This window comes from Leuresthes tenuis, unplaced genomic scaffold (assembly GCF_036924035.1).
Source record: "Leuresthes tenuis unplaced genomic scaffold, fLeuTen1.0.hap1 SCAF_20, whole genome shotgun sequence".
NCBI classification, from domain to species: Eukaryota; Metazoa; Chordata; class Actinopteri; order Atheriniformes; family Atherinopsidae; genus Leuresthes; species Leuresthes tenuis.
In genome coordinates this window covers 14061155-14087862 of record NW_027325374.1, presented here as the reverse complement: position 1 = coordinate 14087862, position 26708 = coordinate 14061155, and the positions used below count along the sequence as shown (strand labels likewise).

General features: G+C 39.2%; 2 protein-coding genes across 9 annotated transcripts; one reads left to right on the top strand and one right to left on the bottom strand.

Moving 5' to 3' along the window:
* The first annotated feature begins 432 nt into the window (after positions 1 to 432).
* Positions 433 to 8637, top strand: LOC140277920 (testicular acid phosphatase homolog). 5 transcript variants are annotated; one of them, XM_072372761.1, is made up of 13 exons: positions 433 to 695; positions 774 to 851; positions 1156 to 1293; positions 2986 to 3081; positions 4082 to 4168; positions 5216 to 5371; positions 5632 to 5730; positions 6606 to 6701; positions 7145 to 7277; positions 7563 to 7645; positions 7755 to 7861; positions 8139 to 8320; positions 8528 to 8637. In XM_072372761.1, exons 2-13 carry the CDS (start codon positions 786 to 788, stop codon positions 8635 to 8637), a joined length of 1353 nt encoding a protein of 450 aa, XP_072228862.1. In that variant the 5' UTR covers positions 433 to 695; positions 774 to 785. The 5 variants fall into 5 exon arrangements, with proteins under 5 accessions (XP_072228862.1, XP_072228863.1, XP_072228861.1 ...); XM_072372762.1 differs by having other exon boundaries at positions 433 to 700; positions 1159 to 1293; XM_072372760.1 differs by having other exon boundaries at positions 433 to 700.
* mybpc2b (myosin binding protein Cb) lies at positions 8467 to 26162 on the bottom strand. Of its 4 annotated transcripts, none has more exons than XM_072372756.1 (31): positions 26129 to 26162; positions 25725 to 25763; positions 24881 to 24904; positions 24737 to 24757; positions 24135 to 24158; positions 19092 to 19160; positions 18828 to 18976; positions 18634 to 18751; positions 18505 to 18553; positions 18236 to 18295; positions 17946 to 18115; positions 17657 to 17789; positions 17023 to 17147; positions 16777 to 16882; positions 16158 to 16321; positions 15635 to 15800; positions 15394 to 15500; positions 15273 to 15302; positions 15034 to 15176; positions 13817 to 13976; positions 13611 to 13715; positions 13307 to 13495; positions 13079 to 13213; positions 12755 to 12922; positions 12465 to 12553; positions 11997 to 12192; positions 11724 to 11863; positions 11393 to 11552; positions 11091 to 11227; positions 9704 to 9890; positions 8467 to 8991 (listed from the first exon to the last, which is right to left on the bottom strand). In XM_072372756.1, exons 1-31 carry the CDS (start codon positions 26145 to 26147, stop codon positions 8966 to 8968), a joined length of 3408 nt encoding a protein of 1135 aa, XP_072228857.1. In that variant the 5' UTR covers positions 26148 to 26162; the 3' UTR covers positions 8467 to 8965. The 4 variants fall into 4 exon arrangements, with proteins under 4 accessions (XP_072228857.1, XP_072228858.1, XP_072228859.1 ...); XM_072372757.1 differs by having other exon boundaries at positions 24135 to 24155; XM_072372758.1 differs by lacking the exon at positions 24135 to 24158.
* Positions 26163 to 26708: the final 546 nt, after the last annotated feature.

Genomic DNA, 26708 nt, shown 5'->3' with positions numbered 1-26708 from the left:
AAATAAATGGTTCTGGTTCAACATATAAGCTGACAGTTAAGAAAGCTCTTTTATTGCAGATCACTATCTATGAGTCTTAATTATATATTTAATACATCTACTTACTGTAGCTCTCACAAGCTGTGAATTCTGTAAATGACTTGATACCATAGATCCTATCGTACACTTATCAAATATGATGTCAACGCTGTATGGTTTTAAATCTTCACACTCGGTAATCCCATTGTATCTCACAAAGCTGCTTTGATACTAACACATACTTACATGTGTGCCAAGTAAGGGAAAAAACACTCCGGGCTCTGTAATTGTGGGGCCAAACCCACAGTAGATGACGAAGCAAGTTATAATGAGTGTTTGTGGCTCTGGGCCACTGCTTATTTGTGCGTGTGTGTTTATGCACGAGAGAGTACAATTTGTGAAGCCAGGTAGGTGCATCAACACTCTTAACATGTCTTTGTCATGGTGTTATAAACCCAAAGTATCCTTAAGAACATGAGACTGTGTCTTTAGAGTGAAGCTATCCATTTTTTGACGGGGCTAACAAGCATCCTCAAGATCAAAAGCTGATTCTGTCTAGCTGTCTGTCAGGTGATGAATACAGCAGGGAATCGACAGACACAGTGATTTGATCTGCAGTTGATGATGAAGTACAGTGGGAGCAGAAACTCCTGAGAAGAGAGTACGAGAACATCAAGGTCAGGTAGGTAGACTATAAAAGCACTGCATTATTTTGAGGAAACAAGATTTTAATGACGGTCTGCGTATGTTTAAAGATTAGGATTTGAATGCACAGCAGCCTGTCAGTGCATGATTTGACTAAAACAGCAAAATGTGTGCATAAGTCTGCTGAGGTAAGCACATGTGCACTTTGATACTGTGATATGTTGTAGGGCATACATTATACTATGACACTGTGCTTTTGCATGGCTTTTTTAACAAATGTTTGGATCAATATTGCTTTGAATTTAAAAATAGAATAATTTTTCCAAGACAAAGAACAATAATCGTTGAATTAACATTGTAGAATATTTTACCTGACATAAAGACCCACCTTGCTCAACCTTTGCTTGACCATATCTGCATAAGTCTTTATTTTTATTTGGCATAATTATCTTTTCAAAATGAACATTCTTGGGATTCTTTTCCTCATGTCAGCAGCGGAACTTTGAGGGAAAAAAAGGGAGAAATCAACAAGTCAAGAAGATGCATACATTGCAGATTAGTTTTGGCTGTTTATTTCTTCTGTGTTGTATCTACTTGACTGAGTCCCGACAGCTAAAGTTTGTCGTTGCGGTAAGTGTACCCATCCGTTCTCTCGTTTTCAGTTAATTCAAAGTCATGGTATTTGTATTATTGGAGGTTTATATTCAGCTGAGTTGTAATGGTGAAGCATTACATAGAAGATGTTTGTATTGTGTTACTGACAGCATTTATTTGTTATACAACATGATTTTAATATAATCTGTCAGCTCCTTTTGAATTTCATTGTTGATGATATTTTTCTGCCCAGTGAGAATTATTTTATTTACACTTTTATCACAAAGGATTACTCTGAGCCTAAACTCCAACAGCGCCAAGCATATCTCTTCCAGACTGCAGCCTTGTTCATAAACCTCTTTACCTCTCTACACAACAGAGTTGAATTATTTAACTACAGACGAAACATTTTAACTTTTTTTTTTTTTTTACAAGCACTGGTCAAATTTGACATGTTTTTTTTCTCTACACAAACACAATTAATCAGCATACCTGCTAAGATACATTTTGCATGTCATTTCTACATTTGAAGCTTGAAAAAAATGAAAAGTTAATTTGTTATCCTTCAACACTTAGAAGGTATAACAAAAAAACCCCACATTTGTAGAGTATTAACATGCAACATAACTTCTTTATACCAAAATCTAATCTCTAAAATTCTTTGACTCGGACATGTGAAACATATTGGCATAACAATGCTTAGGTTTCTCTCTCAAAATCAAGTTAGCGCATGTATGGAATATCCAACATACAATCTCAGAACACTTATGATATAAGTTATTCATTTAATGTATTTTATTCAATATCTTTGTTTAACAGGGTCAGTCCGCATTAATAAACATTGATTTTCACCTGTGTTTTCTGGACAGGTGTCACAAAGTCACCATAAATTATTGAGCAGTCACAGACATAAAGAGCTCGTGTAGCAAATAGAAATACAGACATCCTTCTTGCACAGTAAAAGCAAACCCTTGTAAGACATGCATACGGTTACATGAGAGGAAACTGGCAGTGGCAAGATGGCGACAGGCGACATCAGACAGCACTTAAAAACTAAAGACAATTGAGTTGGGTAGTTTAATTTATGAGTTGAGATTTCTACTGTACATAGAGAATCACACCTTCCTTTTATGATGTGACACTTTATAACACAGTATATTTAACTTTAACATTATATATGACAGTACTTGTATATACATGTGACACTGGCCTCAGAGAATACATACACTGTCTATTTTTACTTCTTTATCTATAGCCTTACAGTTATTATTTACTCATTATTTACAACTATTAGTTTTATATAGCCCAACCTCTATAGTGAAAAGAAAAAAAAGAGAACTGCAGACTAACAATTACGTCTGAAATGTTTGTTGACTTGATTAAGTGGCTGTTGAGGTTTTACACTCAGATTCTTTGTAGAATACGTTCAGATGACTCTGCAGTTAACAGGGGTGAATCATGTGTCCGCAATTCCAGTTAAATCAACCTTTGGTTTCTGTCTCTGCTCTGACGTTGAGTCTTCAGGCTAGTAATGCTAATGGAACACCTCCAGCTTTTGTGTCATCAAAATGGCTCAAATCCAGACAGATCTGTTGACAATCTCAGGTTTCTATTTATGACTTTGGTGTCAGGGTAAATTTCTCCCCTAAGTACACAGTGCGATGGTAAGTAGAGGAGCAGCAGCACGGTATCTGAATTCATGTGATATTATCTGTTCTGACTTTTAAGGTGTTCCGACATGGTGATCGATCGCCTATTGAGTCATACCCCAGGGATCCCCATGGTGAGGGAGTGTGGGCACAGGGCTTCGGACAGCTCACTGAGGTACATGGTGTTACTCTCAGAGTTCATGTTATTATTCTGTCAAGGGGAATCTCAAGCTAAAAATGTAAAATCCAAATTGTATAAATCCATCTAATTTCCCTGTGTATAGGGTAAGGTCGGTAAAACATAAGGCCAAACTGAATAAACAGAAAAGAACACATATATTTGCAAAACATAACAACGTTACTGATGTTAGAGAAAAGCACAGAACCTAAAAAGTAAACACCGCTACATCTCATTGCATTACAAATACGTAGAGCATTTTGCAAATTTAACAAAAATATTCCAGACCCACACTAAAACTTTATGAGTTCCTCCTCTAGCAAAGCTTCATCTCTCTGCTGAGACTGGCCACCTACCCAAAGCATGCCCATGAGTGCCACGTTTATGCAGTTGTGTAGGCCCTCTATATAATATTCAAGAATATGTGATATTGCATCCCTCCTTATGAGCACTTTATAACTTCTTCAAACAAATTACTTGAGAATGACGCCTGCTTTGATGTAAAAATGCTCCCGTGAGTCATATTTGTCATACATTTCTCCTGCCCGTTGTCGAAGCAGACGCCTTTACAGGTTGTATTTTAGGGTATGAACAAATTACCCATATGGTTGTATCAGTCGGAGGGCTTACGTTTTATCAATTACAGTTAAATTCAGCTGTTCAGTTCTTGTGTAGCTCACAAACAGACAGATGACTAATACCTTTCAATTAGAATGACGGAAAACACAACAACAAAAAATAAACAACACAAGATTGTGATCATGTGCCTTGTAATTTATAGTGAATTTGATTTTGTGAAATGTTGTAAATCTCAACATGAAATAATGTGACATGATAAACCAGCTACCAGTTTGTACTAAAATGTTAAATACATTTAATCCATTATATGTAAAAACTTATGATGAATTAATCCACACATTTAGAGCCTATAGTACAACAACAGCATAACTGTCTTTTCAGTAGTATTTATTAATGTAAATGTTGATTTTTCTTTCAGCTGGGTATGAAACAGCACTTTGAGCTTGGAAGATTTCTGCGGAGGCGTTATGGAAACTTTCTCAGTGAAGACTACAACAACAAAGAGGTGGGTAAATTTGGGTCTGCGTAGTACGAGTACGTTGTCTGCATGACTTATTTTCTCCTTCTCTCTTGTGATTTTCACCTAATCCTGTTGTCATGTATGCCCTTGCTCCAACATGCTACATGCTGTTAGTACATACAAGAAGTTAATGAGCGTGACACATTATGGTGACTGCCATCACTGCCATGGCCTTGTAATATGCTGAAACGTGTGGGGTAAAGCCGCCTCTGGGCACTATGGTATATACAGCTGGCAGCATGTGGGTGCAGTGTGCCCTCTGGCTTAAGGCTCAGCACACTGTCATCATGAGGACATGATTTCTACTTCTTCTTCACTGCTCTCTTCATTTTTTCCTCTTAGTGTCTGTTACTCCTCCCTCTTCAAATCCCTGATGTGAAGGGATCAGTTCACGTCTCCCTCTTTTGAATAATAATAACTTTAGATATTATCAATTATAATAATGGAGTTACCAAAAAAGAACAACTCCTCCCATTATCTGTTGTTGGTAATTTTGTCGCTAAAGTCTCTGTCAAGTAGTACGATACCATACCCTTTGTTGCCAAGTTTGTCTTGAGCTCGCAAAAAGTGTGTGTGTGTGTGTGAGGGGGGGATCTTGGTATCACAGGAACATCAAACCTTATCAGTGGGATTTACTGTGTGCAAAAAACTGACATGGAGTGACAGAGTGATATACAGGAGCGAAGGCTGATGTCAGAAGAGATCACAGCAAGACAGACCCCCCCCCCCCAAATATCTCTCATATATACACTCTCCTCTAACTCCCCTACTCTTTCTGTTAAGGGAATACCACAACTGACTTACATTAATGGGTATAAATAGTTTTAATTTACTTATTTTTTAATGGGATAATAATAGAAACTTGCATCAGTTGCAGATGTAATCATTTTAAATTCCCAACAGGAACTCTGTTTTCTACAAAAAGCAAACTAAGCCTCATTCACCCAGTTCGAGCAACTAATTGTCAGTGGCAAGTCTTGTACCTGCATATGCAAACTTTCTAATGCCATATTGCCTCCATGTTTACAACAGTTACATGTCCGGAGCACTGACTACGACCGCACTCTGATGAGCGCCCAAGCCTGCCTCGCTGGGATGTTTCCCCCAGCCAGACGCCAGCCTCCCATCATGCCCCAGTTACTGTGGCGGCCAATTCCAGTGCACACCATCCCCAGAGCCCAAGACAAGGTGGGCTGCTGAGCCACATAAATATTTCCTTTTTCACCCAGCAGCCATACACAGCTGAATTCGAACCTGTTTAAATTCAATTGAGTTTCTAGCTCTGCTCTACAGTCAGTGTTCACCTCAGCTGTGAACCTGGCGTGCTAAAATTCCTACAGTTCTAAGGAGTGAAATGAAAGTATAATTGTGCCCAGAAGACTTGCTGCTCCCATGATAAATGCACATTATTTCCACTGATGTTTTGTCGCTATTTTCGATTTCTAAAGCTGTTGAGGTCTCCAGGCAAAGACTGTCCAAGGTTCAGAGCACTAATGACAGAGACCTTTGAGAGTGCTCCTTACCAGAGGTTCCTCAGGGCTCACCAGGTAAGACACACCGCAGAAAGAGAGTGATGTAGTTCATCCTCAGCACATGTCATGTTCTACTTAGCAAAGTTTGTGTTCAAATTGCGTTTTTTGAGTGATGTACCTGTTAACGAGTGAAAACCTGTCTGTAACTCAAGCTTTCAGGTCATCAGATTTATGTCATCAAAACCGTTGCGAACAGTTATTTTCCTCACCTCAGCTGTTATTGTTCTACTTAATCATGCCTAGATTTGTAAATTAGCTAACACACCGAAGTGCACATTTCAGTGAAATACATCCTTCACAGTTGTTGTGGCCAATGTAATCAGCACCTCCAGTGGATGTGTTAGTTATGCAGTAGACATCATGTCCTCTCACTGATTTTTCTCAGGCACGGTGACTCCAGTGCCTCCAAAAAGCGGCACAGTGCAATTTCTCTCACATTCTCAGACACACTAATTAACGGTTGGATTGAATTAGATAAAGAATTACAATAAAACGGTTTTAATTAAACTGAGTCCCATGTGCTGCCTGTTAAGGTGGTGATTGAGATCGGGCCAGGGCCTCCTGTGTTGAATTTTAACACCCTCTGCTGGAGGCAGAGTACCTGTAAGGCGCATGCAAGAACCAGGTGTAACCATTTGTCACAGTGTTGTCTGATGAGCAGCAACCGCTGCACCTGTGAACCATTTTAATCCTTTGAATTGAGTAGCTTATGTGGGCTATTTGGTATTATAAACACCTACAATTAGATATCTAATCACTGTGCTTGAAAAACAAAAGAAATCACAAAAAGGTTTAATAATACTCATATAAATGCTAATTAAAGTGTTGTATTCCGTGGAACATTATCATCCTGAGATAAAAGTTTTAAATACTTTTTCTTTATCTTGCAGCACTTTGTGGAAGGACTCTCCAACCACACTGGCTACCCTGTATCCAAACTGGTTGGTAAAAAAATATGGAGGGTGTACGACACCCTTACCTGTCAGGTATGTCTCACAAGCAAGCACCACTACCTGTATTGTACAGATAACAAATCCAAGAATTAAGATCAAGAATCATCGGCAGCCAGAGAACAGGGAGTTAAACACAAAGAGAGGGAAAATAAATAATATGCCTTCCTCAACACATCTGAAGATAATTGGAATAGGGGGTGGAAACGTGGGGAAATAATTTTCATACTTACAATCAGACACGAATAGGACAACATATGGAAATGATGATTAAAGCATTATGACGTGTGGATTCTGGGCCAGGTTGAATGTGTTCATTCACACTTGCAAAATGAGCATCTGTTATCTTCCGACTGGCTCTAAAAATAGACACAATAATAGAAACAATGTCTTACGGCTATTTAAACCTTATTTGTTTCTGTTCATGTGTTGTGTAATGTGATTATTAGTAGGGTAATGATCGCTTTATTCTTGTGCAGAGGATCCATAACTTAACTCTCCCACGCTGGGCCAGCCAAGATGTCCTGGACACCCTGAAAAGAATAGCATCCTTTGAGGTCACGTACAGCATCCTCAGTCACAAGAGGAAAGAAAAGGCCAGACTTTCAGGAGGTGAGAATTCACATTAGAGGCATTTCATTTATAGTACAGTTAGGAGAAAATTTCTAGAAAAAAAGAAAGATTGTGTGTATCTAATGTGACTGTTGGCCAAGGCTTTGTTTATGCCTCAGACAGTGTAAAGTGCAGGGTTGGGTTTCCCAAAGGAATATTAGCACATATGAGCTAATGGGATGAAAATGATTACAACGCCAAGAGAAGATGCTCAATAAGGTCAAAATGATTGTGCTGGTGTCTGCGGAAAATTCATTTGCACTGTTGACACTGTTAATTTAACAGGGATCCTACTAAACGCCATCCTGAGGAATTTCTCTGATGCTGTAGAGCAAGGGAGTGCTCTCAAATTCATCATGTACTCAGCAGTAAGTTGATTTTTGTTGGGTACATACACACATTTATAATATTATCTCACTGACTACTGGTTCACATCTCCTCACCTCCTTATGCGGCAATGCTCCTTCCTTATTCCAGCATGACTCTACACTCATCACCCTCCAGGCAGCTCTGGACGTCTACAACGGGCTTCTTCCTCCCTATGCCGCCTGTCAACTCTTTGAGTTCTACCAGGAGTATGATGGGTAATGACTTTCTTTTAGTTTTTACTTCATGCGCTTTTCTCTTTGCATATTCAAGTATGTTATCTAGGTCAGATGCAGGCACGCACACCCATTTTGAGTCATTGAATTCCACATTTAGTTGCACAAACCATTCAACATTTTTTTCCCTTTCAGTCCAATTGAAATTGGGCATCTATCCAGCACTACTCTGGCCAAATTAGAGCATGATACAAAACCATTTACATAACACTTCCCACAACTGTGTCGCCTCATTGTATTCATTCTAATGATTACCCAGATCCTATTCACTGGAGCTTTATTACCGCAATGAATCCTGGCGCAACCCCTACTACAACCCTGTGCCAGGATGTCATGGTTTGAACCCTTGTCCTTTGTCCACGTTCACCGAGCTGGTGCGAGACGTGATGGCAAATAAATGGGAGGTCGAGTGTGGGTTAAGAACAAAATGGTCAAGCACAGGTGAGGAAATTAAATTTTATATTCTACATATTCTACAATATCAAGTGGTAATGCTTCACCACACATTGTTAAGTTAGTGTAGCATGTTTATTGCAACTGTTACTTTGGGGACCAAGCGATGGAATTTCCACAACAGACTTCCTAAATTTAAAATACCAAGACTTTTTTAATCACATGTAACAAATCACAATCATTGTCTCTCCATAGGTATCATAACAGCACTTGCAGTGGCAGTGGGACTCCTGGTAGTGGCACTGTTGTTTAGTATAGGGGTGGCGATCAGCAGGCGGAGAACACACTACTCCAGGGATGTGTAGTGCAGATTACTACCACAGAGCCAAAAATACTAAAATATTGCTTCCCGACAGTGGAAACATCTCTCCTAATCATTTACTATGCATTTTGATCAATCACACTCTGATAGAACCTATGGCGGAGTAAAGGAGCTATTTTCTTTCTTTCTTTTTTTTGCTAAACACAACATATTTGAACATTGAGAGACAAGCTGTATTCTAAACAAACTGAAAATGTTGTAGGCCTTAATAAATTTGATTTGATTCACCCTTGATGTATACCATTCTTTGACATTCACTCTTCATTCACCGTTTGGTTTGAATGATTTCACATTCTCTGCTGTTTGGTTTCTCATTTCTTCTCCAACTCGACGACAGCTGTGGAATAACAGAAGTGATCAGTGTTAGTCCTTGCTGAAATGAGCTGAAATAGATTAGAGTTAGTGTTGAATACAAAAGAGAAAGGGCAGCATCAATAACATGAACTCGTGGTTAAAAGCTTCTTGGTACTTGCTTCATATTTCCAACCTGTAGGTTACAAGTATCTCTGAGAACCCCCCCCCCCCCCCCCCCCAAAAAAAAAAATATGCCCAAGTTGCATTGTGTGTTTATGACAGTATGGTAACATTGTAAAAACAATGGCTTTCTAACCTTGACCAGGACAAAATTGTTTTAGTAATGTGCTGTTATGTTATTGATGGAAAGTATTGTGGTCTCGATCTTACTCCACACAAAGGCCAAAGGTTGAGAGTGCACCACTTAGCTGCTTTATTTACCCCTCCTTTCTCTTTTTGAAAACTTTGTGGCCTCTTTAACTGGAATTGAGAAGGGTGTCTGCTTTCATCTGGAAACACTCATATGATGTATTTCCCCTCTGGCACCTGTAGAGGTGATACTTTACATGACGCCATCATTGGCCATATAGAGGGGTATGAACCACAGATCTTTGTGACTATTTCAGGAGAAGGGCTTGTTGCTATCACCTTTATAAAATCTAAGCTGTCATAAACAGATTTAGCTATATGCTTTGAATATTCAAAACACAACCCAACACGCAGAAAACATTGTCATGGAATCTCTCTAATCTCACCATGGACATCCAGCTTGCACTCAACTTCATCCTCGCCCAGGTCATTGACAGCCATACAAGAGTATTTGCCGCTATCAAAGGTGCTTGGCTTCCGAATGTTGAGAGTCAACACTCCTTGGTTGTTCTGCATCAAGTACTTGGGATCCCCACCAATGATCATTCTGTTCTTCATCCATACAATCTTAGGCTAAGATGTAGACAAGTTAAATCAATTAGAAAAAAAACAAGCGGTGAACCTGCTTTGATTAGATGAAGACGTTATTTTTGTGCAATTTCTAGTCCTAACAAATAGGGGCAGAGGAAAGAATAATCTTCTTTGATGCCTGGAGATGTGGGCGAGAAAGATTCATTTCTGATTTATAAACTGAATAAACTGCTTCATAAATGTACAAAGCTGATAAGGTTACTCAAAGGGAGGAACTTGAATGGGTGGAAGTGAAGTGCTCAGACAGCACATGCACAAGATGTCTGAACAAGGAACAGAATTGGAGCACTTTGGCTTCCAACTAAAATATTTTGGAAACAAACATGAGAAACCACATTGCATGTTTCCAGCCAGAAGACTGTAAAACATCTGGTTGTTGTTGTTCCTGAACAGCGGACCTGTGGAAGCAACGTCACAGCCTTAACCCAACTCAGAAAAGGCGAAATTACAAACTCCACCGTAGCATTATTGGCTTATTGGATATGCGTTCGTATTAAGTCTGACAGTCAAGGCTTTTGTGCACACTATGTTGTGCATGGTCCATCTGGAAGATACTTTATTGAGAGAGCGATCCTCACTCTCTGCAATGGGACCAACACGATAATGATGCAGCTATTTATAATAGCAGGATATGTTTTAGATGTGCTTGGCATATTACCACAGAACCTTAGAGCACCATGACGAAGCACTTATTACAGATTATTAGTGACCGTCTTAATTTTCTTTAAGCTAAGCTGCTAAAGGCAGGTTTTAAAAAAATGTTTTCCTGTTGCTTCTTTTTCAAAGCATGGACATACAAGTATGCAGGCCAACGTAAGTGGCTACATCTCCTCTTTTTATTTTCTCAATGAAAAACATTGGTTAATGGTGGCTTGTTACAAATACTTTGCTTTCAAAGTGCCAAAGTTCTCTACAGAAAAATAGAAACACGAAGACGCGCTGATAGATGTTTTACGATCGCACGGCGGCCCTCTGAGTCATAATCAAGTTAAATTGTGAGGTCCCTTGAAATTCCTAACCCTAATGTAAGGGCTGCTCCATAACATGACCTTTCATAACAAAACTGTCCAACCTCGCCAGATGAATGAACAATTCCCTTTCATAACAAACTTTACACTGTAACTTACCAGCTTCCTTTTGTGAGTCACACATTGCTCAGATAATTCTGTCGTGCATGTTTACCTTGGGGAAGCCTTTCACAGCACAGCTGATGGCAGTGCTGTAACCAGCTACAACAGATCTGTCCACCAGGGGCTGGGTAAACTTGGGTGCACAGGTCATGTCTTTCTCCTTATAGGCATTGACTTTGTGCTCCAAATCTTTAAAAAAGATGGGTGGCAGAGAAATTTCATCATCTCATGTAAAAGTAGAAAAGTGTCCCATTTCACAGAACAGATCCATTGCCAGTGAAGAACTCAATTTACCCTACAAAGATAAACGTACTGGCACTGGCCGATAAGCTGCTCATACACACACTGCCATACCTGTCTTAGAAATGACGGCTGTGTTCTTGCTGAGGCGCGGCTCCTCGCTCTGACCGCAAAGGTTTTCACTGTAGATGCGGAACATGTATTCATTGCCCATGATCAGATCTGAAACTGTGCAGCTTGTCCGTCTATTATGCTCATAAACTGTGAACCATTCCTGGAGATGGAAAAAGTGTGATAACATAAACATAAATAAAATTACAATAAGCCAAGTGTTTGGAAAAGGCAAGTATCACAGGTTAAATCATAGGCCCAAACTACATTTTAGAACAAGGGTAGTTTACAAAAGACATATGGCTTTAAACATTGTCCCCGTTGCCTCTTTCACCTTGGTCTTCATGTCTGCTTTCTGGATGGTGTATCCAGTAATTTCACTATTCCCGTCATCTTTGGGGGGTTCCCATTCCAGCGCTGCGTTGAAACCCCAGACATCTATCACCTTCACATTCTGGGGAGGCCCAGGCTTCTCTGTTTGAATCAAACATTATTTAGTGCCTTCTAGTTGTTTTGCGGCGATTCATTTCACATTGTCTTGTGTAAATTTTCTCTAAATGATCATTTCTTACATGTTTTCACTGAAATAAGTCATGAGAGTCTTTACCAATAATCCTGATTTGAATAGTGGCTTTATCTTCCATGTTCTCAATCTGTACAACCAGCTCATATTTTCCAGAATGCTCTCTCTCTGCTGAGCGAATGAAGAGGATACTGTCTACGTTTGAGTTACGAACATTGACCATACTGGGATCAATTGGTTGACCGTCCTTGTACCAGGTTGCAACAGGGCGTGGTTTACCCTATGACACAATAATACGATACGTTAGAGTGAAATAGAAGGCCTCAAGAAGTCCACATTAAAGATGTGACATTAGCAGAGTTATACGATGCGTACTAACTAAAAACATGCTTTTTAGCTGTAGATCATTATCATTCATGCTATTATGGTCTCAGGGACAAAGGAAAAGGGTAACTTGGGAGTATGTTGGATGATTCATCCTTGTCAAGTGATGACTGTTATTTCATGAATCTATTTATCTTTAGCACAAGTTATTGTTCTGGCAGCTCTAACCTGGAAGGGGATGGTCAGGTTGATCTTTTCTCCTACTCTCCTGATGTACTTTGTTCTCAGGTCACGGGGAAGGCGGATCTTTGGATATTCTAAAGCAGAGAGAGACATCATATCAACACAGTAGATGTCTCATGATGCCACGCAATAGAAAATATGAAAACATTTAGTTCAAGCCAACACAAATCATACAGATCTTAAAAACAGCACAAAATACAGAACTCTGAAACAGTTTATTTGATATTGAGTTGGTAGTTTTTTTTGCTTTTGACTTCTAAACCTGTCTGACTCACCAACAATCTCGCGAATGGTGACAGGTTGGGCCAGAGTAGCAGGTGGACTGCGACCAGCTATGTTTACGGCCACTACTCTGAAGTTCATTTTCTCTCCCACAGGGAGGCCACGCACCACATATCCCTGCTTCTCACAAAGCTCCTGGTTTGCCACCACCCACTCAGTATCTGACAAAAAAGAGAACTGCATGTCATAAAGCACAGATGGTAGGATATGAGTCTTATTTTGTTATAGATTATCAAAATGGCAGTAAAGCATCTGTTTTTCAATTAAGCATTCAAGTGAAATATATGCGCCATAAGTACAATATACAGTCTCATTACCTCCCTCCTTGCAGTATTCAATAACGTAGCCATCCAGGCCTCCAGCTCCAATCTTCTCTGGGGCGAGCCACCTCAAGGTGCATGTGCTGTCTGTCACATCATTGACCGTCAGACGTGTTGGTTCACTAGTTGGTGCTGGAGGAGACAGAATGAGACTTAAGGAAAAAACTGACCTGCTTGCTTGGGTGAAGAGAGATGCAACACAAAGACAGTGGCTGTGAAACTCACCAATCGGCATGAAAGGTTTGGAGTTCAGACTTGGCTGAGACATTCCGATGCTGTTAATTGCAAACACTCTCATCTCATAGAAAACTCCCTCAATCATCCTTTTAGCTTCATATGTAGTTGATTCATAAACATCAAAGTTGAGCTTTGTCCATCTAGAAGAGCCTTTCTTCTTTCTCTCCATGAGATAACCTGATTGAGAAAAAGCACAGTTTCTTTGGCGGGTGGAAGAATAACAAGTGTCATATCTTACAGTATAATGTGTAGACCTAAGTGTAAAATGATGGTGATAAAATCTATTGCCTACCTTTGACTAGTGCACCACCATCAAATTTAGGAGGGTCCCAAACAATGGTGGCACAGTCCTCTCCCACTCCAGTGCATTTGACATTCTCAGGGGGGTCAGGCACATCTAGTTTTAGTATAACAGAACAAGCAAAGTTTAGCGATAGTATCTTTCAACACTGGATTACACCAGAGGTTGACTGAAGAATCTTCTAAACCATCTCTCACCAACGATCTTCACAAACAGCATAGCCTTGTCCTCTCCAGCTGGGTTGGTAACACAGATGGTGTAGTGGCCCTCATCTTCTCTCTCTGCCCCCTCGATGACAAAGCTGCTGAGGTCTTTCCTGGACTCCACTCTTACACGCCCTTCTGTGTCTGAGATTGGCTAAAATACAGTAAGTTAGAAAAATTAGTGCCATAAATGTATTCAGCGAACGTGAAATGTCCAAGTAAAATAAGTTGGTAATTAAGTAAGTAAGTGTTCATAGGTGGAAGGAAATAGGGCTTGATAGGCAGTGCTTGAGCCAACCATCTGAGTACAGCTGAGCCACTTGAGATGACTGCACAGTGAGTGCCATGCAGATGTGACATTTGGGTAAGGCAAAGAGCTGTCCACTGGAGACACAGACATACCCTTTTCCAAAATGTATGTTTTTGCTTTCTGAGAAAGAGGCATCAGAGACTGTTTTTTTTTTTTTACACAAACCTTATCACCTTATGGTGAACGACGCAGAGGAGATAGTGAGCACAGATAACGGTTGTCGTCCCTGGGAGTTAAATACTGTTATTTGTTCATAAGTCCTTGGCGAGCGATGGAAAAGCTGTCCTCTGGTATCAGTGCCCTGACTCATCCAGCATAGAAATTATTCATACTGAAAGAAAATGCTCAAATGCCAATATATGGTTTTAAAATATGAATAGACTCATAATTACTCACAGTTCTCACAAGGAGATTTGGAATGTGGTAGGTTTGAGATCATTTTGAAACAATATTTTTTTTTCTACATTTCACCTCCTTGTTTCAACTATTTGTATTTTTCGTATTTGCTTTCAGTTTCTTGTAAATTAATGTAGATCTATTTAAAAGGGAAAGTTCAGAGACGTTGGAGACACGGAGACCTTTTTCCTCCATTGAAATCAACATGATAGACAAAAGCATATTAAAGTCAATGCCTGACTTTAATTCTTTAAAATCCTTAGACTTATTTGATCATTTTTATCTGACGCCTTTTTTCGTCTGTCTCTGCTTTAGTCACTTTCAAAGCAGCGGGGGTGAACCGTGCTTACACTAAGTTGTTCAGTGACTGATGGTGTGTTATGTGCGGAAACCTGACAAATGAATCAATCAAAATGATTCATCTGGCCTTGCTTTCTTAAACATGCACATACAGTATTAATTTATTGAGCTCCTTGTGATCGATTGACCCTTATCAATTCCTTACTTGGCCTCCTTTGGACCAAACAACAGTGGGTGCCGGCTCTCCTGTGATTTCCACATCCAGGCGAAGTTTATTGCCCGCCACCACAATGACAGTGTTTTGGGAGACCATGTTTCCAGTGGTGTCCAGGTGGATCTTTGGAGGATCTGGTCAATACAGTATATACAAAGAGAGAGACTGAGCGGAATGGGATTCAAAAGATTTAGATTACTTGTGACCAAATGTAGACTAAGATTACCTACCTTGTCTGGGCACATAATCGATCTTAATTTCTGTTTTGAAAGAGAAAAAGATTTGACAAAATCATTCACGTGGTTTGAATTAAAGCACAATTGGAAAATTGAAAAATTCTGTCTTCCTTACCCAAGAAGTTCAGTTTGGCAGACAGTGAGAGAGCGTATCCATCAGGCACAAATGTGTAGTCGCCGGCATCCTCTGGCTTCACGTCATCAATAATCAGCCGGTGAAACCTGTAAATAGTGTTTGACAACAGGATCAGAAAGAAAACATCTGCCTGGCGAATACAGGCAAAAATTTGTCTGTCGTGAACTTCTAACAAAAATCCAACGATTTTTTGTCTTTACCCAGCATATGTCATCCTTACCTTCCAATGTGAGTCATTTTAATGCGGTCACTAGGGAAGACCTCCTCTCCATCTTTGAACCACTTCCCTGTGACCTTGTCGTCAGACACTTCACACTTGAACATAGCCTGGTCTGTTGCCCTGACTGTCAGATCGGCAATGTCCTGCAACACTTCCAGCTCCTTTTCTGAATAAGACAATGGCAACTGTGAGTGAATATTTTATGCAAGACACAGAGCATATGAAGGAAGGGGAAGACAGAGAAGAAGGTTCGTGATGGTAACATCTTAACATGCACTGCCATGAGTTGTTGCTTTATGTATAAATCAAAGAAGCCCTTGGGCCTTGATTCAACTGCACAGAGCAGAATATGACATTTAAGTGACAGAAACCAGCACTAAATATTTATAACATGTAGTCTGTATACTGTGACGACTTTTCTAAAAGTCAGACCAAATTACTTTATTTAGAATATTTTAGAGGCTCTTTAAACAGTCAAAACTTAAATAAGGACAAAGCAAGATAATGCAAGATGTTTTTGTACCTTCCACTTCCAGCTCTCCTTTAGTATGCCCCCCATTTGTCCATGCGTGGTACATTCCTACATCATCCAGTGTCGCCTCGTGGATGATAAGCGTGTGCTTCTTTCCATCCTTCTTGATGCGATACCTTGTGGAGTCTTTTTGGAGCTCTGAATCCTCATAGGCCCTTGAAATTCAAAAGCAAATATGAACAGACTTGGCATTCACACATGGGAAATTACAAAAAATGAAGTCTAGCAAAGTTTAAAGATTACTCTTAATTTATTTACATTGTATTTGCAAAGACACATTGAACGACAGAGACCAGCTTTAAGTGTGGCACTCTAAATCAAATAGGCTGCATTCCAAAGATGAATATGCATTCCATACAGATTACAATGTCCTGTATCCCCTTGCTAGAACAAAATAAACTAAATCAAGTATATCAAAATATAAACTGAGGTTTTACATTTTCTACTTATCAAGAAACAAGATGCATTCCATTATATTATTATCAGATGTAAAGTACAGAAACTTTACTCAGTTTGCAAGAACAAGTTAAATATGTCTTTTTAGGATCAGTTCATTTTTTTGTCAAATTAGGCAGAGCCTATGTTGCAAAATCGTGTGATGTTCACTGACCACACGACATGGGCACCCTCCTCGGACACCTCAATCTCAAACTCTACTTTTTCTCCCACGACCACGTGATAGTCATCCATAAGCTTGGTGATGGTCACAGGGGGCTCTGTATAGATCATTAGGAGATGTTAAACCTCTATCTCTCCAAGGCCATGAGGTTCTCAAAGTGCATCATAGTTATTTGTTGTAATTTCATACTGACGCTGCTGACAAACAGTTAAAAAAAAAAAGAGAGAGATTGTGCACCTTTGACATACACCTCTGTGAAACACTTGTCCTCGCCGACCACACACTCATATGCAGCATCATCAGCCAGGTTTGCCTTCAAGATGGTAAGTGTTCTCATATTCCCATTCGCCTCAATGACATGCCTTGAAAAGTAACAAATAGGATGTCATTCTACAGCTCAAACTGAGTATTGAGATTTTAGTTAAGAAAAAAACAAATATGCTTTTCAAAATATTCTCTCTTTAATTTCTCAAACAAACCCTTTAGCAAGTATTAAAAATTGATGTAAAGTTGAACTTTTGACCATAAATTTATCGAACAGACTCTGGGGACTGGGGACTATGCTTGGGGCATAAGCTGACTGGGCAGCATGACTTGTTTAACCTACTGGGAGGCTTCCTATGACTTTGTCTAAAAATAGAACATGGCAATGGCAGAATCATATCCAAGTATGACTTTGTGGCACAGATAATTTTAGCTTGATATTTTTAAAGCACTGCCCATTATGTCCATTGAAGCTTGGTTATTTTGGCTAAACCATGCAGCCAATCCCCTGCATTTGACTTAGAGGTGTTGATTTAAAATTATACAAAAAAAATTATGTGAATTGACAACAACTGGTGTGTGTGTGTGAATGCTTTTCAGCATGTACTTGGCTGAGGTTTTGATCTCCTGGCCATTCTTCAACCATTTGACCTGGACATTTGGATCAAGCACCTCACATGACAGGACAATTTTCTTGCCCTTTTCCACTGTGTAGCATGATTCAAGCTTCCTCAGGAAAGCTTGGGTTGTAAGACAGAAAAAAAAAAATTAACCCATCAGTTAATCATTTTTGTTTCTTTGTCCTCTTTTCCTTTCTAACTTATCTCCCCCTAATTCCCGTTCTTCTTACTTTAAATGCCTCACTTCTCCTTTCCCTCCTAACTGACTTTGCTTACCCTCGCTATGAATCTGGGTCACTTCTTTCATCTTTTTCAGACGTTTCAACATGCCCCTCAGGTCAGTGATGCCATGCTCAAAGGCGATTTTCTCATATTCGCTTGGGTGGGCACTTTTGAGCAAATCCCACACATCTATCTCTGGTTCCTGTTTTTGAGGTTTCTTCTTCCTGTCAGTCAAATAAAGAGAATGCGTTGGCAAATGGGGCAGAAGAAACAAATCAAGGATCTCTCTTATGAAATACATGTTATGTGCTTGATAAGATTGCAAACAAAGTGAATCCTTTCACTTTTTAGCAGCTTTCAGCAGAGCACTGAAATCCAGATCTCCATCGTCCTCTCCAGCATCCCTGGTTGTATGGAAACACACATACAGTATAATAAATATGTACTGTAACCGCAATCGTACAATATTTACTGAACTGTACAGGAATATAAGAATAGATTGAAAGACACTCATATACACTCTGAAAAAGGCTATACATAGTCTACAAATGCATTTTCCCTCTTGTGTATTTCCACACACAGATTCCACACACCAGCTAAATCACAAACTTACGCTCTTTTGAAGGCAGACAAAATATCTGCTTGGTCATCCGTCTGTACAGCTGAAACAAGAGAAGTTGCAGACAACGTACATTATTGGAGGATCAGATCTAAACACCAGCACATACAGACGTTCACTCACCCTCCACAGTGATCTCAAAGGTGGAGCTGTCACACTTGTCCTTGACTGACACCTCACACCTGTAGCCCCCAGCGTCTCCAGGGACCACTTTGATGATCTTCATTTCATAAGTATAGATCTTGGCCAGGAAATGATATTCAATTAGATACTTGGTTATTTCTGAAGCAGGATGATCAGATCCCACAGACACACACCTTTGTGTTCCTGTCATAAGTTTCTTTGAACTGCAAATGTTTCCCAGCCTTGCTGCCGAGGTCCAGCCACTTGCCCTTCAGCCATTTCATGGCGGGTTTTCTTGTCAGAGTGCTTGAATCTACCTTGGCGATGAAAGTCACATCCTTTCCTGCCATTTGCAAAAACAAAAATTAATTCTGACATTTCCTAAGGGGCGCATAATGGATCATCACAGTTTCCTGTCCACAATATCTTATGTAGTTGTGTTTGTGTGTGCGTCTGACCTGCAACAGCGACAACGCTGCTAGGCGGCTTCTCAACAAAGAGCCCCTCAAGTTGAGAAGACCCGGTTTCTGAAACAAAACAGGAAAAATGTAACTTAGTTACTTAATTTAGTTTTGAAGTTGAATTTAATGCATTCACCTAACTCAACAAGTTAATTAAACATATACGTACATGGCACTCACAATGAGTTTGGGTTGCAACAAATAAAGCTGCAGTATTAAATTTGTTTTTAAGAACCATGAAAAATTCTCATCCATACACACAAATGGTGCACGTATATAGCACATAAGCCTAATAAATGATAAACAAGAAGGGACTGTCTTAAACGACTGAAAAGCCAAAACAAGGACATGTTTCCTGCAAACACGTACAACATGCTGACATAGAAATCAAGGATCTTTTTAACCTGCAAGCTCTAACTTTAAGTTATAACCCTAACCCAAGCACCAATAAAACAACACATAAGCAATTTGTTGAAGTAATATCATAACTATTTGAAAATAATTGTGCCTTGTTTCACAGCTATAATAATACTCTGGCTTTTACTGTCTAAAAACTTTATAATGTATATGATATTTTAAGTGTTTATTCATGTGTTTCTTGACATTTTTATTTGGCCATATGTCGAACTGGTACTTCTGACAAATAAAGTGTACATTTATCTTTTAATTAATTTAATTAAAAAGGATTTGCAGTTGGGGAAGTTTGGACTCTCACAGTAACTGATGGTTTCACTGACTGATTGTAAGTGAAGCAGCAACATGAACTGCCTCCCTCAGCCTCGGATAAAGTGCATCACATGTTCCAGGAAGCGCAAGTTCTAGTGACATATAATCACTGCAGCAAAGTATCCTGACCAATTAGAGGGTCCAGAATGTTTTAATGAACACTGGTTGTGCTAAGTATAAAACGTCTGCCAAATGCACCTGTTGACCTGCACACATCAGCACTTTCTACCCAAGGCCAATATTTAGCCCTCAGTGTAAAAGTGTTTAAACTGGTTTCAGAAACTTAAGATAGCTGTTATAATTCAGTGCAACACTCAGCTTTGGTGTCCAATGGTGAGAGGACCTGACCCTGATAAAGTGATTCCATGTAATAATCAGTCAATGCCACAGCCGAGCTTGGAAGCAGTGACAGAAAAGAGGCGAAGGAAGCTGCTCAAAAATATGACGTATAGTTTAAGCCTGACATTTGACAAACACATAGGATGCATACAAATGCATTTCATCACATTTTCATGTGGACGACTGTCACATTTCCACTCTGTGACTTCATTCAGCTTACCCGAATTCTGTGCTGCAGCGTTTGCCTCAGCTGGGAAAAACAAACATCCCAACTTCACATATGGAAGTTTAACAATCTGAACTTATGCTGTACTATAAGCTACTAATAACTCGAGGGTGAACAAGGCAAGTGAATTCACCCAACATTGGACAGAACTGCATATTCTCAGGTCTGGAATCAAAACACTACAGAATGATTTTTCTGTAGAAGTATTATTACACTAACACACCACACAGTCAAAAGCAAACAGTTTTTTTCATGATCATGAGATCATGACTTATATCAGTTGACACAGAAAGTAATCAATATGTGTTGATTACCGCATGTTTAATCATCAAACATCAGATACATTATTTGAAATGACCTTGATTACTTCATTTGGACTGATTGTACAAAGCTGCTTGTTACAAAAAATAATTTTTTTTAAATGTTATTTTACTCTGAGAGTTAATGTGTTATTTTGGACTTTTTCCCTCAGATACCATGACAGTAATTTAACTATTTTTTTAAGGAGATAATTTTCAGTGGCAGTTAAGTCCCCCCAAAAAAACCTAAATGATGATAATCCCCCTACACACCATACCATACCCCTTTGGGAATATCTGTAAACAGCCTTGGTATGATAAGAACTTTCCCACGCAGAAATTCTACTCTTAGTGAATGCACTGAAGGCAAACTCAGTGTAGTGCAATACCCGGTCTAGAGTCGGGACAGGGATTAGACCAATCATAAACATCAAAAATAGAAGCTAAAAGTGATGGCTACTGTGTATGAAGGAAACTTATACTTTAACAGAGAATTCACAGACATATAATTTCAGGCCTTTCATCAAATGCGTCATGCATTATCATGCATCGAAGCTCTTTAGTCTTACACAGAAAGAAAAAAAAAACAGAGTGTAATATGATTGAGGTAGAATAGTGTGAGTTTGTCTACATGGCTAGTTTTGGATATGGACAACCTGGCTTTCTGGCCCAGCTAAGTTTTGTACTAAGTGCATCCTCTGAGAGTTGCCTGCTGTCATGCTGTAACTTTGGTTTGGTAGTAGCTTGCTTTACTAACAACCTGAAATTCGTCATAACAAACTGTAATACTGATGACAAACCACTGAGACATTTAACTACGATTGTTGTTTGTCTTTTCTTAAAAATAGTTTTTAGAGTTGAGATGCAAAGTTCAGACCTGACTAAGGATCTGATGACACTCTATGCACATCAATTGTTATTGTCATTTTAGAAGTAACTCACTAACTATGAATAACTTTGAAAAAGAAAAAAAGAAAACTAGACCCATCCATTTTTCTGATGTAAAGTTTGCCATTGGTCACTCACCAATGTCAGTTGCTGCCCAAATTGGGCAGTACTGCACTGTCTTAATTTTCAGTTCTTGAAGTTGCTGCTTGGGGGTTATATGACATGAAAACCAAATAAATGGCCCAGTTTCCAAAAAAAAAAAGTGTTTAGCACCTGCTTAATCAATTCCTCCTTTTGTTTTTTCTCTTTTCTCTACTATATAGCCCAACTAATGATGAGTTCTGTCTTGTTCATCTCCAGCACAGTTGGCTACACCTTTACTCCCTGAGAAAATGTTGCAAATGCTTTAGGTGCTAGCTGAGTCCACATTTAGAGATGGGCATTCTTGGCAGGACATAATGTGCTCTCATAAAGGCTGAGAAAAGATAAACAGACTGGGGAAAAGCTGCAGCTGCATCACATTTTATAGAGGTGACATTCAGGGCAGAAACCAAACTTAACATTTAATGATCTCATCCTGGCTGCTTTAACTCCCTGTTTGCTTGGCAGGCCATATTATAGAGATGTTTCATCAGAGCAGCCAACCTCCACAGCATAGCATGTGAGGACACTAAGCAGCACTCTTTGATGGGACTGTGGCTGCTCACCTTCTTTTGCATATTGATACCATCATCTGCATCTCACCAAACAGCCCAAAATGGAAAATACTTTGGCCATCTTCCTGTTGATCTTGGCCATGCTTCCATGCTGCATTTAATGCGGCTAAAACTACTGACTTCCAAACATGTGATAATGTGCTCTCCAGAAAAGATTACAGACTTCTCAGTTTCCATAACCTACTCTTGTGTCCAAGCAGTGAAATTCAGATGTCTAGGCTTCTCCCTTTAGGTGCAGCAAGTACAGGACATCTCACACAGGAATTAGCAGCCTTCAGTTCCCCGAAGGCTTAGCACTTCTATTACCTCTTTCCATCCAATCTCCTCTTAGTCAGTCAAAAGAGAGCAGATGCTCAACTCAGCTGTAGCCCTGGAAGACTTGGCAGACAGGCAAAGCTCACTAACACGAAAACAGCCCTTGGACTTTACTTGTAAAACCTGAGCTATGGTGCGACAACTTGATTTTATAGACCATTGACTTAGCAATCAAAATGCATGGTTTTGCCACCCAGTTCAGTTAGACAACCTTTGAGCTGATGAGACATGACCATATGTTCAGAGTGTGCGTGGTTTAAAGGCAATAACGTCGAATCAGGGGATGACTTCATTCACCGACCTTGTCTGTGCAAATCCTTGTACAGAATAATGTTAAGTTGAGAAACAACCATAAAAAGTGTCATCAAATCAGATGACAATTGGTATGTTAACAGTAACTGCTGCCAGTGTTGTACTTGAACCGCAGCTGTGTTTCCACTCTCATTGTTTAAATTGCCAGAGGGCAAAAAGCAAAAGAGAACTGGTATCATAGGTCACAGATGGAAAGGACAGGACTCTGAATGGTTGAAATAGCACAGACATCATCATTTTTATCTGACATGTCTGGCAACATAAGCAGATACTAGGGTACATAACAGGTGAATGAGACAATGGTAGCACCACGCAATAAACAACCTCTTTGTTTTCTCTGTGACTTGACTATGGAACTTGCAGGTTGAAGGCCTGACCTAACTCTGCAGGTAGTTCCCATTTGGTTGTAACCAACTGCAAGCTCTGTGGGTCTTTTAGAAAATGTTTTTTTTTTTAAAAAGTGAGGTTAACAATGTATTTCTCATTAAAATGCTACCCATCAAGGGGAATTATGTATAAAGTTTGTTAAAAGATTGGGTCACAGTATCTTCAAAGTAGCAGGCCTTGTGGGATGCTCCCAGTATGCAATGGTAAGTGCCTGCTAAAAGTAGTCCAAGGAAGTGCAACCAGTGAATCAGTGCCAGGAACATTGTCTCATCAATGTGCATATGGAATGAAGGCTGGCCCATGTGCTACAATTCCACAGAAAAGCTGTGGCACAAGTTGCAAATGAATTGATAATAGGGTGGTTGCTGGTTGGGTTTTTGCAGAAAGCCAAGCACAACCCGTGCACACTTACTACAACCTGCAAGCAGCGCTGTAGCATACCAGGAATTAAAGGTTTTTGTAAGCTTTTCATTCAAGCAGTGTCACAAACGTTTTTATGATCTGCTGAATACAACTTTGTTGTGACCAAAAAAATAAAAAATTGAGGTCTGAACATAAGAAGCTTAATTACAGAAAAGGTAAAAACCAAAGAAGGTTCACGTGAAACCGTCTAGTTCAGAAGACATCGAATTTAGCAAAACTGAATTATTAATAGGGTTTTTAAAATTTTAATAATACAAAAAGCCTGAAATCAGTCCACACTGAAGTAGTCAAAATGGTTTCAAATAACGAAATAAACAAAATACCAAAATTATATAGAAAATAACACTATTGACACGCAAACAGAAGATTTTGAGAGGCATAAGCAACATAAATTTCGCTCTTTTCTTACCATCCTCATCAGCCTCTGAACCTGCTGCAGACAAGAAAGCAAATGATACTGAAAAAAAGCAGCTAGGAAGCAAAAAGCTTGTTAAACAAAACGTTGCTACAGTGACCAACAAACAGCTAAAATAGAAGCGAGAAAAGACAAGTTGAAATACAATATGTTCCCCAGATGATGTATTTTAAAATCCAAAAACTAAACAAAGCAAAAAAAATCACACAACATAGAGTGTATTATGCAGCATTGTGCGCAAATACAGACTGTTAGTACGGTGCAGAATGATAACTTAGGACACTGACTCTGAAATGAATAACACTGTTGGCAGCCACTGACTTAAAGTTGGTATATTTTTGGTAAATAAAAGACACTTTGCATATTTATGAAGAAACACATCGAAAAGTTATGAAGGTCACTTAAGTGTAGCTGAAAAATAAAAAAATTTAATGTACAAGACTCATGCAGATATTATGGTGGTCACACAGAGTAGCACATATATGCACTCTTTTGTGCATATATCACATGGATTATAAAGGCACATATATTGAATTGGAACACTGTATGTCAGCTCAGTGCATCCATGTCAATTCATTCCCAGGATTTAGCCTTACCTCCATCTGCTGGGGGTGCATCTATGGGGAATGAGCGTAAATGAATTCCAATGAGCAAAGTAATTATTCAAAATATTTACTCAAAATTGAAGAAACTAAGAGAAATGTCAGCAAAAAGTTCCATTGACACTAAGAGGTGCCTACCATCTCCTTCTGGCTGTGGCTCAGCTGGGCAAATAGAATTATGGTTAAGTGTTTAGATACAGAAATATGTTGAGTGCTGCAAAAAAGAACAGCGTTAATTTGGGAACATCGCAGAGAGTGTAAACAGCAAATGGAAAAACTCAACATAATAGCATATGACCAGCAAAACCTTGCAGATATTTTCTCACACTGTACATGCCTGCAGGGAAATGTAGTTCAAAGGTCAATGAAAGAAACAGAGCTCATTGATGCATAAAATGCATCCATTTACAGTCAGTCAGTGTACATCAAAATCCATGCAGATGATTTGTCTTTTCCTGCCTCATACAGACAATTAATTTCCTCACAATGACACAAAAAACTCCAAATCAACAAAGGTTTCTTTTTTTTTTGTACTTGCATACATTTGCAGGAAACAGCACCACATCGCTGAAGTCGGGTATTAGATTGGTTGTTGATGAAAACAAAGTAGTTTACTTTGTCTTACTCTTGCAGTAGTTTTAGTTAACGCAAGTGATGCATGCTGCAGGCTGCCTAAGAGAAGCAAACCCACCGAATACAAGTGGCAAAATAATTACATTATCCCCTTCAGCAGCTTCACGTTGCTTCGCAGTGTGATTGACTTTTAGGCCCATCTACTTGATTCAGTAATTGCTCGAGTGATTATCTACTGCCAAACTACTTGTTCTGTATCATTAAGATAATCACCCTGACTGATTAGTTCAAATGCATTTTTCAACAGTCATTTCAACACAAACCCACTCAATGTCAAAAATGAAAAATGTGTAAATGCAGAATAAAAAAAAATCCAAAGTTGCAAAAATTAAACAAACAAACAAGAAACCTTGTTGTCCCTCATCCACTTCAGTTGGCTCCTCTGGGGCTAAAATAAGCAAATCTTTGTTTGACATGGCAAATGAAAAGTAATAGCATGGTAGTCAATTTCAAAACAAATATCAAAGACAGCTGGGCAAACATATTTCATTAGTGTTCAACACTTTAAATCCACACCAGTATCACATGGCCACACTCAAATATGGCTTGCAGAAACCAAAGCATTTTTCTCAATGTTGCACGCAAGGTCTTTGTGGCCAGCTAATCTGAAGCTGGTTGAGTAAACAGTTTCAACAATCATGTAATGTGCAGTAGAACAGATTCTCAGTGAAATACCTAACACGAGGGCATACTCAAATTAAATAAAGATGTGTTTATGAATAAGTTAAAGTATTGTGCATGCTGATTACACACCATTTAAAGTTGGAGCCATGACACAGGCTGCTGACATATGTGAGTGAAAAGGTGAAAATGTGAGGCTTGTGATCATGCAAATCTGTGATGAGGTGAGGCACACAAAAAGTCAAAAGGGAAAATGCTGTGTAGTAACCGACTTACCCTCTGGTTTAACTGAAAGACAAAGACAGAGAAGGAAAATTATTAGCCACACACACCACCTACTCTATTCATAAAAGCAACACTTGTATATAATCAGATTATATAGTGTTTTCTTTCTATAAAGTTTTCTTTGACTGGAAGGATTTCATTAGATGCTGGACCTTTGCTGTCTCTTTTAATTACCTTGTTTACGATATCTAAAGGGATGTTTCCCTGAAACTGATGGCTCTCTATAAAATAGTAATTTCAAGAATGTTTAGAGTGTATCTGATGTCATGGTGAAGCTTGTAATCTCACTTCATAAATCTAGAATATAGCTCACCAGGTAAGAGGACAGGCACGTTTGAAATTTCTACTGCTCTCTGCAACCTCTGGCACAGATCATTGAAACGGATATCCTGATCTCAAAAACATGATTCGAAAGCTAAATCGGAGC

What these genes read in the sequence shown, in the direction of transcription:
- LOC140277920 (XM_072372761.1), top strand. Translation starts at nt 786, where the DNA reads ATGCACAGCAGCCTGTCAGTGCATGATTTGACTAAAACAGCAAAATGT. An exon ending in AGCTAAAGTTTGTCGTTGCG is followed by an intron (nt 1,294 to 2,985) that starts GTAAGTGTACCC and finishes CTGACTTTTAAG; the next exon opens with GTGTTCCGACATGGTGATCG. An exon ending in AACAAAATGGTCAAGCACAG is followed by an intron (nt 8,321 to 8,527) that starts GTGAGGAAATTA and finishes GTCTCTCCATAG; the next exon opens with GTATCATAACAGCACTTGCA.
- mybpc2b (XM_072372756.1), bottom strand. An exon ending in CTTATGACAGGAACACAAAG is followed by an intron (nt 18,752 to 18,827) that starts GTGTGTGTCTGT and finishes TTCCTGGCCAAG; the next exon opens with ATCTATACTTATGAAATGAA. An exon ending in CAAACCTTTCATGCCGATTG is followed by an intron (nt 13,214 to 13,306) that starts GTGAGTTTCACA and finishes TGTCTCCTCCAG; the next exon opens with CACCAACTAGTGAACCAACA.